General features: G+C 43.2%; 1 protein-coding gene across 2 annotated transcripts; it reads right to left on the minus strand.

The window, feature by feature from the left end:
* Positions 1 to 2,087: 2,087 nt before the first annotated feature.
* Positions 2,088 to 14,183, minus strand: PPP1R3B (protein phosphatase 1 regulatory subunit 3B). 2 transcript variants are annotated; one of them, XM_079139076.1, is made up of 2 exons: positions 14,015 to 14,183; positions 2,088 to 6,554 (listed from the first exon to the last, which is right to left on the minus strand). In XM_079139076.1, the coding sequence occupies exons 1-2, from the start codon at positions 14,026 to 14,028 to the stop codon at positions 5,672 to 5,674; spliced, it is 897 nt and encodes a 298-aa protein (XP_078995202.1). In that variant the 5' UTR covers positions 14,029 to 14,183; the 3' UTR covers positions 2,088 to 5,671. The 2 variants fall into 2 exon arrangements, with proteins under 2 accessions (XP_078995202.1, XP_078995203.1); XM_079139077.1 differs by lacking the exon at positions 14,015 to 14,183 and adding an exon at positions 13,072 to 13,298.
* Between the last annotated feature and the right edge of the window lie 790 nt (positions 14,184 to 14,973).

The following is a 14,973-nucleotide window of genomic DNA, read 5'->3' on the forward strand; positions in this document are numbered from 1 at the left end:
GCCCTGTGACTTAAGGAAACTCACTCAGGCCCTTCATCTCCTTCTCCATAAAAGGAGAGAGCGCTTTCTGATAGTCTTTCCTGCCAAAACACTGCCAAAACATGATTTCACGATGTCCTACCAGTTGCCTGAAATGCTATTCCCTCCTGTGATTCTCAGAAAAGAATGCACGTGGTGCTCACAGTTCTTGCAGGAGTTTATATTTAGAAGCCATTTAAAAAGGGTCACATTGGCCAGTCTCAAGCTGGTCAGGCACTAGTTGTGTCCCTGGGTCTCTTATCCTCATCAATGCACTCAGGCTGCTATGGGAGGGTAGTTGACAAGGAACAGGAGGCATAAAAGGTCAGACTTCTTGACTTCCAATGACTTCTTTTAACTCCTAGGCCCATAAGAGGACACAGCAAGAACAGGAGTATACCTCTCGTAGGGGTTTGGTCAAAAAAACCCTGAGCCCTGCCTTGTACGTGGAGGATGAGCAATAAATGTGCAGAGAATCTTTCAGAGCTGGACACTTGCTACTCTGGGACCTTGCTCTAGAAAAGTGCTTTTATTTTTTTCTTTTGATCTTTTATTCCAGTCATCTCAGAGACTAGGCAATGATTTATGGAAACTCCTAAATCTCAAATAGACATTTGTAATAACCAGTTATCCCTTCTCATTTCTGTGAAGGTAATTTTAGGGAGGTGTTTAAAAATTTCAAGAGTTATGTAGGGAGCTCACTTCTGCATACTATGCATGAGTTGCTAAGCTTTGGTTAGAATTCCCATATGAAGTATCTTTTTTTTTTTTTTTTGCGGTATTGGGGATCGAACTCAGGGCCTTGTGATTGCGAGGCAAGCACTCTACCAGCCGAGCTATCTCCCTAGCCCCATATGAAGTATCTTGCAAAGTGTAAAAGTCTGGGTCCCCAGTGCAGCAATGGGCAGAGATGGGGATTTTGGAAAGTGATTGATCATGAAGGCTCTGAACTCTTTGGTAGATTATTCATTAAGGGATTCATATTTGATGGCATTATTGAGAGGTGGTGGAAACTGTAAGATGTGGGTCCTACTTAAAGGGATCACTGGAAGTGTGCCCTGGAAGGGTATATCTTGTCCCTGATCTCCTTCTCACATGCTCTCTCTACTTCTTGGTTGCCATGAGCTGAGCAGCTTTCCTCCTCCACATCCTTACACCATGCTGCTCTTCTTGACTCAGGCCCAGAACAATGAAGTCAGCTGACCATGGACTGAAACCTCCGAAACTATGTGCCAAAATAAATCTTTTCTCCTCTGAATTGTTTTTCTCAGGTATTTTGTTCCAGTGATGAAAAGCTGACTCACACAGCTTTCATACATTCTACCTTCCTCCACAGAGCCACTACATACTTTCCCAGGAGGGCAGAGGGCTAATGGGTGTGAAACTTCTGGAAGCAGTTCACCACCTGCCTTTCTCACCCATCCCTTCTTTTGAATTTTGAAAATAAAACATCTCTGAAAATCTTAGGTTTAAGGTCCAGGATTCAATGGAGAGGAGAGGTCCCACAAGCAGCTGATTCATTTTGCTGGCTACAGAGTTTGATCTGGCAGTTCAAAGTTATGACAGCCACTGACAGTTTTCCTCTGTTTGTCTGAATACATACATCTGCCTGAACACATTAGTCTGTGCTGTAGTTCAAGAGCAAATTAAAGGGTAGAGAAAACCATGACCTCAGATAATTAAAAATAGGTGCAAATATCAGGGACCCCTGCACCTCTCTCCTGGCACTATCTTCTCAGCTCTGATCAGCCTTCACTGCCAAGAAAGCTTAAAAGAAGCAGTAACCCACTTCTTCCATGCCTCACAGCTTTACCACAGCCATTGATGATGATCCGTATGTTTGTACACCTAAGGTCTATATGTGAAAACAAACTGATTTAAAATAATACTCCTCTAAGAATAGAAGGACAATTTCAGTTTTGTTTTTTTCTATCTTTATTACAATTTTTTTGCTTTTGAGATAGATACAAACCACTCTCTTCTACCACACACAAAAATCCCCAGCCATTCTTGTGATTTTAAAGTGCATTTCCCCTATAACTTTGTGTATAAAAATATTTATTTAAAAAAAAAAAAACATGCAGAAGTTTCTCCACAAGGCACTTTTAGGCATAAAATGAAGACGGGTCCTCTGTTCTACATTCACACTGAAGTCAAAGTGAAACATCAGAGCTGCAGTCTCCAAATCCTCCCAGACCCACAGTCTCTAGGAACTTATCAACATAAAAACTAGATAGATTTGCAGCTTTATGACTTACACTGCAATTCTTCACAGCCATGACCAGGAAAAACCGCCCGTCCCCAAGTGTCATCTCCCTTCAGGAAGTTAAGCTGCCAAATTTTCTTCAGGTGACCCTATAATATCCCGTTGTAGGTAAGATCCCATTACTGTGTGTAACTTCTCATCTCCAATTTCAGCCCATCATGTCAGGAAAGACAATTAGATCTAGGCCCTCCCAGAACAAAGAGTCATCAGGCTTCCATCCAGGGGAGGGATTTTAAAAGCAGAAACAAATGAAAGACAATCAAGGTTGTCATTCACTGTCCATTGAGAGAGAAGACCCACAAAATGGGCACTTCTAAAAAAAATGAGCACACATAACCGATTTAATGTCCAAATGACTACACATGTAATGCTCATTTATAAAAAGCAAAGGATATGCAAAGATTGAAATTCACAAAGCAGTTCAAAATGTATATCTTTAAATAAAAAAACTTTTTTATAACCATTAAAATTAATCTTAGAGATAAAATAATCCTACCATGGACTCAGATTGCTTTAATTTCTAGAGAACTGCACAGCTCCATTTCTAACCAGTTTTTCACTAACAAGGATTAAAAAAAAAATTCACATGCTTCATATCATACAAGAAACATTTAAAGCTTATTACATATCTAGATAGACCATCTTATTTATTGCATCCAATTAGCAAAAGCACCCCAGGGCATTTTGGGAAATAAATATGAAACAAAAATGGTGGTGTTTCCCCATGCCTGGAGTACTGTCTTGACACACAGTTCTGGACAACTGCCCAGCAGCAGGTGGTTGGTCCTTTCAGGCAACCTGGGAAGGACACCCAGGACTGGGGCTATTCATCACCATAACCAAGAGCTGTGTGAAGGGAAGTCTATAGGTCAGGCTATAGAGAAATCTTCATCTAAGGAACCCTCTGAAGTGTGCAGGCCTATCCACTGATGCTGAGCTATGAAGTCAGGACAGAGTCTCTCAATGAAATTCTGGAGGTCATCTGAGAGAATCATGGGACAGACTGGGTCAAACTGTAATGAGAACACAGACAGTTCTTCAGGTATGTCTACCTCAGTGAATGACAGCCTGATGAGAGAAGGCAAGCAGGTTCTTTCACTGGGGTAGAAGGCTCTTTGGAAAGCAGGTGAGGACTTGCCTTCTGAACTGAGCAGTCGGGTGAGCATCCCAGGTGTGCAGACTGGGGGCTTGCAACCGGTGCCCCCAGCAAAAGAGCTGAGATGGGCTGGGAGGAAAAAAGGGAAGAGTTTATGGATGTTTTAGGAGAGATGCTTATCACTGAATTTACCATATTTCAAATTTTGACAAGGGAATGTCTTAGGATCATTATTACACAAAACGAAACAGGCTTTCTAGAGTCATTTGAGGCCCCTTTCTTCTGAACATGGAATGATCCTTAGTTTGGTGACCTATAAATAACAGTGTGCCTGTTCCCTTCCCACACTGGGAGGCAATGCATATTAACACAAAGCAAAATTCATGACCTACATGAGATCAATTTTGCTTCCTTTAGAGTATTGATAGCTCTGATCACCAAATTTGTAACATGTCAAGTACTGTCTGTGTACCTGATGTACAGTGTGTTTAGATAAAACATAGTCCTGCCCAATATCAGCATAAAATAAAAATGTGATTTCCCCATAAATTATATTATCATGTAATCAGAATGATACCATCTGGAAGAGGCCCAAAAAACTAAGCACTAGATTGAAGACTAGTAACAGCCAGTTTCAGGAACAAGAATTACACCAAATAACCAGTTAGCATTTAAAAAGTTAAAAAATTTTAAAGTTCAATAATGAAAAAACTAAAACTAAAAACAAACAAACAAAATAAAAAACCCAACCACAAAACTCTAGGAGTCAAGGCACTCAATGTCTGCCTGATACTGATGTACAAAGCCACAAACCAGGAGGTCATTTCTAATTAATCTGGGAAAATTCAAGCAGGAGACTCTTGGCTTGGCAAGTCCAGCAGCTGTGCCTCTGAATCCAGGCAACTATGCACACTTTAGTAAGATCAGGCAAAAAGAATTAAACAGTCTTTTAACCAAACTCCATAAACAAACAAAAACCAGAAAAAAAATTCCAATTTCTACAAATAAACATGTAAAAATATTTTTCAGATACCCCTAAATAAAATCCAATCTTACCCAAGAAAAATCACAGGTTTTGGGATCCATCTGACAATGAATGTCCCAGGAGTCTCACAATATCACTAACCGACATACTTTAGTCCAATATGGTTCAAAACAGTTAATCTCTGATATTTCAGAGTTGGCAAACATTTAAAATAACATACAAGAACATAGTGAGGTTTCTCTTCCATATCCTCTTACATATTCACACACCATAAATAAGAACACCCAAATCAATGTTCCTCGGTGCTCATAAAGTGTCCTGGATATCAGAGTCAAAATAAAACCAAACATTTTCTGAAGGCTTTGAGGATATGCTGGATCTGCAAATCAAGTGTCCTAAACACAGCATAAAAGATGACTCTCCAGGAAGTGAGATCTACAATTCTTTCCTAAAGAATGAGGCTTGCAAACCAGCCAAGTAAGTGAAAACAAATCTTGTCATTGAGGCTTCTGGTGACTTGGTGAAAGTGAGTGCTTAGAAAGCTCCCCCAAAAGCCAAGAGGAAAAGCTAAAACTCATGACTGTTCTGCCTTGTAATAACCCTGTAATCTGTGACCCCACACAGGAGCCAGTGACTTTCCATAATGGCTCTCTGTGGAATATGGATGTGGGTTCAGGAAGAGAGGGAGAGGAAATGCCTGCCTCTGTCACAAGCCTTTATTATCTTTTCCTAAACATCGGATGAATGGTGGAAAAAAATGAAATGCAAAAAATAATTTGCACCAAAAAGTGCAGATCCCATCTCTCTTCTGTAGCTATTATTACAAATGGGTGACATCAGACTGTTGGGTCACAGCTCAGAGATAAAAGGTGGTTATGAGTAGATGTGAACAGCAACAGCGGGAGAGGCCTGGCTGGGACAGAGAACCCGGAAGTGGTTGGAGAGGGTCCGATGGGAGTGATTGGGAACTGAGTGACTTTGGGTGACTGTCTTCCCACATCTGGGTGCGGAGAAGAGGTCAGGCTCCTCCGGCCTCACCACACTGCCCACAGGCTTGGTTCCTACCCGGACTCTTTCTGGTACCATCCTGCTCATTCCCAAGTGGCCACCCTGGGTGCCACAGAGGACCCAGTGAACCCTCTGAATGAGAAGTTCTGTGATCTAAAGCTGGCTGAATTTGCTGGTGTAAGAAAAAAAAAAAAATAGGATTCTTTCTTTTTGAAAACTGGGCCTAACAGAGTTTTCTGCTCTTCTCTTGGCATCTCCATTCCATGGTGACCAGGGCCACACCTGTGGACTGCAGTCACTAATAGTAGGGACCTAGCTTTTCATATCCTAAGTAACTAGGCCACTCAGGAAACAGACCATAGGAACATCGAGGGCTTCCAAACTGGTCTAAAGATATTCCAAAATCTGGTCCATTATGTGGCTCCACGGTTCCCTGAGTGGATTTTAATTCAGCCTGGATGATCCGATAGTTTTTGCCTCTGTTGCTGTCCCAGTACGCCTGGCCATTGCATTCGTAGCACACAGCAAACTCCATTCTTTCATAAGACTGAATTTTCTCAGGTAAGCTAATGTCAAAGGAGAACGTGTCCCTGTCTGAACCAGCGTAAGTGTCCTTCACGTAGTGACAAGGAAAGTCTGTGAAGCTTTTCCAAGTGTCGAATGTCATTCTTATTTTCACAATCTTCTCGAATGCAAGGTTCTGAACCTTCACTGTGCCCGCAATGGCTTTGTCCTTCAGCACACAGTTTTCGAGGCAGACATGGTTGGCCTGAAGTCGATTTCTAAAGTCTAAGTAATCTGCAGAAGGCTGTGAAAAATCCAGAACAAAGCTCTCGCTCTCTGCTGTCGTCAAACTCACAATGTTGTCTAGGAGCTCGGTGATGTTAAATGGAATATCTAACGGGTCATCAAATTCCGAGAACACTTTGACCATTGTCAGGGCCAGGCCTTGGTTGTCTGCGAAGGACACCCGCTTTTTCACCTTTTTCTCCTGGACCGCAGGGGCCACCATGCCGCTGGCTTCATTCCTGCTGCTCAGCTGAATGCAAGGCCTCAGCGGCTTGCTTGGCTTTGGTGAGATCTTGAAGGCAAACCGCTCCCGGCGCAAGGAAGGGGCCATGCAGTTGTATCTGTACTCTATGTCCACAGCCATCATGGGGCTAGATGAATAGGACAGGACCCTGGCAGGAGGGGAGAAGAGAGAAAACAGCAACGAGATCAGATAGATGTTCAAACGCCTGGTTCCAGCAGACTCATGGCAGACACGTGCCAATGTTCAGCATGGCAGCATGGCCTCACAGGACGTGGGTCTCAGGGGACACTATGTGTGTGTGTGTGTGGGGGGGGGGGTCTGAAGTTAAAACCAAAAGTATGGAACCCTCTAGTTTTAAAACTAAGTTCACAGGTTTTTCTGTTAGGATGTGCTAATGTACCATGGAGGATAAAGAAAAGGGTATTCAGCAGAATTTCTCAAACTTCCTTGACTAAAGAATCCCTTTTTTTGGTGGAGTGCATTCAACAGCTTTCCTGAGGCACACACTTTGGTAAATATTGCTACTTATTATTAGCTGATAAGTAAAAGTTGTGTGTATTTATGGTTTCCCACACAGTATGTTGCTAGAGGAGCACACTGTGGAATGGCTAATGGATCTAATGGACATAGGCATTGCCTCACACCTTTACCATTTCGTATGTATGTGTCCTAAGACACTTAAATCTATTCTCTTACCATTTTCAAGTCTACCCTATTAACATAGCCACCATGATGTACAAGAGAGCCCTCGAAGCTTTTCCTCCTACCACATTACAATTTTGTGTTGTTTGATCCACATCACCCCAGTCCCCTCGATGCCCAGCCCCTGGTTATGAGCATTTTACTCTCTGTTTCAACAAGTTCAACCTTTTCAGATTCCACGCGTTAATAAGAATATGCGGGGTTTGTCTTTCTGGACTCAGGTTATTGCACTTAAACACCATGTCCCAAGGCTTATCCCTATTGCTGCAAATGACAAGATTTCATTCTTTTCTATGGCCAAACAATATTCCAGTGTGTAAATATTCCACATTTCCTTTACCCATTCATTCATTAGTGGACACTGAGGTCGACTCCTGTTTTGTCTGTCGTGAATGATGTCACAAGAAGTATGTGAGTGTGGTTATCCTTTGCGTATGTGCCCTGTAGTGGGATCGCTGGTCATATGGTAATTTTGATTTTTTGAGGATTCTCCACACTGTTTTCTGTAATAGCTGCACTGATTTATGTTCCCACCAACAGTGTACAAGGGTTCCCTTTTTCCACATCCTCCTGCAAACTGTTATCCTTCACATTTTTGACAACAACCATTATAATACATGGGAGGTAACATCTCATTGTTTTAACCATAAATACTGTTTTAATCCAATAAAAAAAGAATCACTTTCAAGTATACAACTATTGATTTTGTGTTAGTACAAGCCAGGCATTATTGTAGGATTCTATGGTGAAGACAGACACAGACCAGATTTGTTTACTTTAATCATATATTTGGTATACCATTATATTCTAGCATATCTTTTTTTAAAAAAATCCAGCAATTTATTTTTTTTTTAAACCTCTTATATAGGTCAACATTTTGCCTTTTATATAAGTGAAACTAGCTGCTATTAAAATAAAAAAGCAATTAGAATCATGCAAAAAGAGGTTAAATTTGACTTCATAAAAATTATATATTTGTATAAATGAAAAGATAAATAGAACCAAAAAGATTATAAAGAAAAACTGAGGGGAATATTTTACAAAAAGCATGAGAGCAGAGTTAATACCTTAATATAGAGAGAGTTCTTATAAACAATAACAAAGTTAAATACTTTTTTCAAAGTTAAATACTATACCTAGAAAAATGAGCAGAAAGTATGAACAGAAAATTCCTAAAAGAAATTTTAAGCTGGCAAATAAGAATACAAAATGTCCAATCTTACTTAAGAATTTTGGTTAGAAATAATATGTTTTTTTCTATTGAAACAGGAAAGAATTGAAAAAGATAAAATATTCTTATTAGTCTAAATCGGTACAAACTTTCTAAATGTTATTATTTTCGTTCCAATATTCACCTATAGGTATTCATCTTAAGTAAATAATTAAAAATGTACAGAAGTAATGTACTCAAATTTTAGCACAACATTATAAGGGGAAAAGAGTGAGCACTAATAGGTATCTGGGTAAATCAATTGTACCACATTTATGTTATTTAATTTTACATCATTAAAATCATTATTTGAAAAATATTTAAATGGTATGGGAAAAATTTATAACATATTGTTAATATTAAAAATGGAGAAAATAAAGTTGTACATAAAGATCAGACTGGTGGTGAGACAATATTACATAGATATATTTTAAAAAATGAGAGATACAGTGGCTCCCCCGTTACTATGGTTTTGCTTTCCATGGTTTCAACTTCAAGTGTCCTATCACAGACCAGTAATGTTAAATGAAAAATTCCAGAAACATACAAGTCATGTTTTAAATTGCACCACCTTCTGTGTAGTATAAAGACATGCTATCCCAACAGGGTCCCACTTGTTCCTGGGATGTGAATCATCCCCTTCTCCAACATATCCATCATATATATACTTCCTGTCCATTAGTGACTGAGTAGCTGTCTCAGGTATTAGGCAGACTATTTTAGTAGCACAGTGCTTGTCTTCAAATTGCCCTTGTTTTACTTACTGATGGCCCCAAAGCCAAGAGTAGTGATGCAAAGGAGGCACTTGAGCATGTAACTGGAATGACAGATTAACTGGTACTATGTGGCAATACACAGGACACATGGGGGGAACACCATGCGTAGGGTTTGGAACTGCTTGAAGTTTCAGGCAATCAGGGGGAGAGGGTCTTGATATCTCTCTCTTGTGAATAAAGAGGTATTTCTGTATAGATAAAGCTATCAGAACACCCAAGTACAGGATTTCAGGATCTGTTTTTCTCCTAAAATAATGTTGCTTTCTATATCAGGAAATAAGTAAATCTTGGGGGAAAAAAAATCAAATATTTTAAATTTGCCAAAACCACATCCTAATTCTATTGCCTCGCTAAAGTGAGTATTTTTTTTCATTTTGATTACTCTGGGCTAATCTGAAGAATTTAATGACTGACTAGAATTAAAATCTCAACTCAGAATTGCAGAACACTGAATCTGGATTAGTTCCAACAAGTCTCCCTTTCTTATAGCAAAGGTGTAGGTAGGTATGTGATGGTGCAGAGACTCAGACCTCACTGCTTGCTGCTCCTGAAGGGACAGGCAAAATGTTGCTCATCTTTTGACAAGAGTTGGGCACCACTGATGTGACCCAATAAATAAGCCCTCTTTTAACTACTGATTTTGATTAACCAAATATATATAGTGAAAAAGTGAGAAAGGACAAACACATGGTGTAATCCCATTTTTTTGAAAAGTACAACACTTTCCTAGGAAGCAGAAAGCACTTCGCCATGACCAGTTGGAGAAACACAAATTCAGAGACAAAACAATAATTTATGGCCATAAGGCATAATTTATACAACATTCATTTTAAAGGGTATTTATCTTACTGTTTCCAAAGTCAATCTATCAAAGTCAATCCAGTGAAATTTGCAAAGCAATCTTGCTGGTTATTATCTGTTCTTACAGTCATGCAATTGTTCTGGAAAGTTAAGTTCTGACTAAATGGGACAAGATGGCTTTACAGAGGATCATTGGGTTAACTATTTTTTTTAACTTAGTAATTACTTGAAATTTAGTTATTCCTGCCCATTTTAAAATTCTGTTAGAAGGGCTGGGGTTGTGGCTCAGTGGTAGAGCGCTTGCCTAGCATGTGTGAGGCACCAGGTTCAATTCTCAGCACCACATATAAATAAATAAGTGGTATTGTGACCATCTACAACTAAAAAAAATATTTAAAAACTTGTGTTAGGATGTATTAGAAATACACATTCAGGGGGCTGGGGAGATAGCTCAGTTGGTAAAGTGCTTGCCTTACAAGCATAGGGCCCTGGGTTCGATCCCCAGCACCGGAAAAAAAAAAAAAAAAAATACACATTCAGTTCTAACTTTAGCAAAGGCATTTTTGTTTGTTGTTTGTTTCAAGCAGGTATTAAAACTAAACAACCAACCACACAATAGTCAGCTCTTCTGCATCCCAGTGCTTCTCCCTCTGCCCACCCTTGAAATCCTGGGTATGAACTAAGGAGGAGGGGTTCCTCCTGGCCCTGCCACTTCCTCTTGATCTAAGTCAGCATAAGATCAACGGCAAGTTCTCTATGCACCTCCAACAAGCCTGCAAACCAACCTTGGCTGGGCTTTCCCACATATCTTTAAAGCTCATTAGAAAAAGTTTGAGCACCTCTTAAGATATTATGGAAACAGAAATGCAAAGCAAAGAGTCAATTAAAGAATCTACATGTTTGTAGGTGACTAAAGCTGTGCTCCTAAGTTAGGATCACACAGGTTAAAGAGACTTAGTCAGAGACCTCAATAAAGTTGAGCTGCTTGATCCCAGTGGCGTAAATTTATGCTACTAGCCCCCCAACCCCTTTTATCCCCAAGCTGTAAGAATAAGTGGAACTGGAGAGGGAGGTGAGTTTCTAGTCAGAGCCAGAACAAACTCAACAATTGTATAGCATTTTCAAGAGTCAAACTGTTTTTGCAATATTCTTCCAAGAAAGGTAAAAGTTAGGTTATGATGGTCCAAGAGTTACCTCCCGCACTACTGCCCCAGAGAATTGCACAAGCAAATCCGGCCCAGAATCCCTTCACTTTTTCTGCATGTCACCATAACTGCAGGTGAGGTCACTCACCCCATGGCCTTAATTTAGGGTGAAATGTGACAGTCAGTCACCTTGATTGTCCTCACGGTAGATTCCAGCCTTTATTAGCCATACCACTCTCCGAGAATTGGTGCAACAGGGTGCTGGTTTAAGGTAGGTTTTCCTGACCACCTGTTCAGAAACTCCCCCAATAGACTGTGACAGGGACGACTATTAGCCAGTAGTAGTACTTGGAGCAACCAAGTATAAAAAGGAAAACTTTGTTAAGTCCCTAAAAGGAAGGCACTAGGGCAGGTGCTTCATTTGCAAACATCACAAAAATGATCAATTCCCAGGAAGTATATGCCAGGCCGTGTCTCCTGACAAGCTGCTCCAGTCCTTTCCCTCTCCCAGGTTAAGTTGCCAAAGACTGTTCAGGGAAAAATCCAGAACCAGAAGATATGAACACATATTTGAACCAGCAGAATGACATAGGATCTGGACACCAGTTGCAGGGCAGGGACAAGAGAACATAAGTAGTTGTTCCTCAGGCCTGTAAGAATCTCAAACACTGCTTCCACATGGATGTCTCAGAGTTTAATTGTGCCTGATGAGGGGCTGGGCCATGCCCAAAAGTAGATTTCAGTGTTCCAGGCTCAAACTCAAACACTCATAAAATTAGAGAGCAAATGGATAGTTTTGCAGAAATGCTTTTTCTGTTTCACTAGTGACAAATACACTTTCCCAAGACCGCTGGCCAGGGTTAAATGTCAGGTGACTTTTCTTGTGAAAACCATAGACCTGTACAGAAAATAACCCCGTGACCTTCCCAGCTCCATGCAGCTGAGCTATTGACTTTTTGGCCTTGCATTTATAGGGCGCATTTTTTTTTTTTTTAAAGTATTAGGGACACTTTCCCTCTGTATACTTATGCTTACCCCCCACCCACCCTTTCTCATAAGGAAAGACAGAAAAATCAGACACTCAAATAACCCACCAGCAACACTGAAAACTGCCAAACTATATTGGGTAAGCATATATTAGGTAAGTTATTCACAATCAGGATCTAAGATGCGGCCTTCTACCTCCACCCACTTCAGCAATTCTTTATTCCCTCCTAAAAGATTTGGCTCATAGGGACAAAGGTAACATCTTCTCCCTTTTGTATTCAGGTCATGGAGACCTTATTTGCAGTCTTAAAGGCTACTTGTAGCACTCGATCCTGTTGCAATAATCTAAAGCATTTTATAGATAAATATTTGTGAATAAGGCTGCATATCAAGGAAAGAGTGAATTAAAATGGCGCAGTCCCTACCATTAAAAACTTCCCAAGGGAAAATACAGCACTGTCCTAACAATAGCCTCTACCTAGCTGTGCCTGCTGGGGCAACACACTCAATTTCTCTGGGCTTGAGGATTTTTCTGTGAGGTCCTTTCTAGCTCTGACATGTTTACCAACAGTGCCTGATTTCTCTCGTCACGCACTTTCCCCTAAGTACCTCAATTCTACTTTTGAGGTGAGCCCTCCAGCTGTCCTCAATTTAGTCTTGGCTCCTAGACAGCTCTGCCAAGTGACCATTTCCTCTTCTCCAACCCCCAAGCTGAAGGCCTAACTTTCTTCTGCTGAACCCTGGGTCTCCCAAGGAGTCTGGCCACAGACCACAGGCTCCACGGGCTTTCAGCAAGCAACTCTCCAAGTTCACAAATCTTCTCATATTTTGTTCTGGGCCCTCACGCCTCTTTTGCAGTTACTGACCCGTCCACACCCCTTTGTCTGGGTTCAGAAGGGTGGTACATAGAGGGCGCTGGGGGCAGGGCGGTGTGTCCAGGGTGCAGGATCTCACCTGCCACTCTGCCCACTATGCCTGACCCTGCCGGGTTAGCTCCAGCTGGCCCAGGTTGCACCAGGTCCCCAACCTCCGTGCTGCACCCACCTTTCGGGCGGCGGAGAAGCCCCCTCCGCAGCTCGCTCGCCGCATCGGAGAGCCCAGGGGGAGGTGGCAGGGAGGCCGCGGCCACCCGACTACGTGAGCTTTCGGTGTTTGTCCGGGAGGCAGGGCCTGGGCTGGGTTCCCGGAGACTGAGACGACGAGGAGGAGGAGCCCAAGTTTCCCACCAGATAGGGGCGGGGCTGCAGGGTAACCCCGGGCTGGAGCTGCGCCGCACTAGCACCCCCGCGCGGGCCGCCTCGCCCCCACCAACCCGAAGGCCCCTGCCCCAGGACTGTGGGTCACACAACTTCGCGTTGCCCGAGTTTCCATTCTCTTGTGCAACAAAGGGATCTGAACCAAACTGGGAAGGAGTTGGGATAAGCAATCCAACTTTATAACATTAGGGTTTAGAAGCAGCTTTCTTACTTAGCTCTTTTACAGAGAAACTGAGGCCCAGGGAGGGTGGGGGAGGGAGCGAGGGGAGAAGAGAGGGAGAGAGAGAGAGACAGGCAGACAGACAGACACGACTTGTCCTTGTGCTCCAGGCCCCACTGCCCAATTGCTGAGACATCCCCCAGAAGTGTCAGGTCCAGGCTGGAAACTTGTGCCACCTTCGTTCAAAACAGGGACAACAGGTCACAAAGGTGTCCGCTGTCCTAAACTCAGTCCCTGGCCACCCCTCACGGCCGGCCCCGAAGTTCCGAAAGTTGGAGAGTATACTTGGGTCCAGCCGCGCTCTAGCCCACCTCTGGTCTCTGGTTTGCCCTCTCCAGGTGGAAGCAACAGCTCTCTGGTGCCCATCTAGTGTGTTCCACCACCGCTGCGTAGCTGCTAGTCGGATGGTTAAAGGGTAGGAGGCAAGAAACAAAGGGGCGCTCCCCTGCGCGCCCCTCGCCGCGGGTTCCTTGTTACTGCACCTCGGATCCAGGCTTCAGGAGGTACGTACCGTGTACAGCTCATAAGTCCCGAGGGCAGAAGCGCCTGCCCGCCACATCAAACGCAGGAGGATGACAGGCACAGCGACCGCGACGGTGGGAGCGTGGGCTGGTGCTGAGTTTCGCGCCCTCCGCGGGCAGCTGCATCAGTCCGCGCGCTAGAGCAGCCCGCTTGCCTCCGCCCTCCAGCACGTCGCCCGGGACTTAGGCTCCAGCGGCCGCTCCGCGCCCTTTAACTTTCTGCCCACCTCTCCCACTTTGGGTCCCATCCCAGACCCTCCTGTACGTGCACGCCCCCCGCAGCCAATGGGTGCGCCCGGGACGCGAGCCGACGACCAATGGTCACGGTCTGGGAGAGCACTGCTCCTCCACGTGATCGGCAGCGTGCCGGGAGTGATAGGGCTTCAGTCCAGGGTTTGGGAAGGGGGCGGTGGGTCACTCTTTCATCAGGAGCCTGAGGACGGGCGCCAGGGGGCAGAGGCGATTTCCTACAAAAAGGACATCCCGTTATAATGAGCCGGCTGGAAGTTGGCAGCGTGCAAAGTTGCCTCTTCCTAGGCAAAGTCCTAGCCAGGCCAAGGCACCCCGTGAGCCTGGAAAGGAATTGCAGTTGCCGTCCCACTGCCCTGCGGATCCCGCTTTTATGACACTCTAACCATGGGGTTCACAGATGACGGTTCCCTTCCTCACGACATGCGGAGCCCTGAGGGGTCCTGAGACAACATCTGAGTGTGTTTCCTTTGCTTTTATGGGTAGTCCTTCAGGATACATAATCCGCAGCTCCCTCTGCAGTGTTCAAAACAATTATTGCCTTGGGTCTATCATGCACATTCAGGTGTTACTATGACAAAAATGCAAGAAAATACTTTATATAAAGTTGGTAATGGGGCAAAGGATCAGGACTCATTGAAAGAACGTAGTTCTCAGATACTGTTGAGGGTTTCTCAGGTAGGTGTATTGTAGAGGCGAT

The sequence above is a fragment of the Sciurus vulgaris genome (genome assembly GCF_902686455.1).
Source record: "Sciurus vulgaris genome assembly, chromosome: 5".
Lineage (NCBI taxonomy): Eukaryota > Metazoa > Chordata > Mammalia > Rodentia > Sciuridae > Sciurus > Sciurus vulgaris.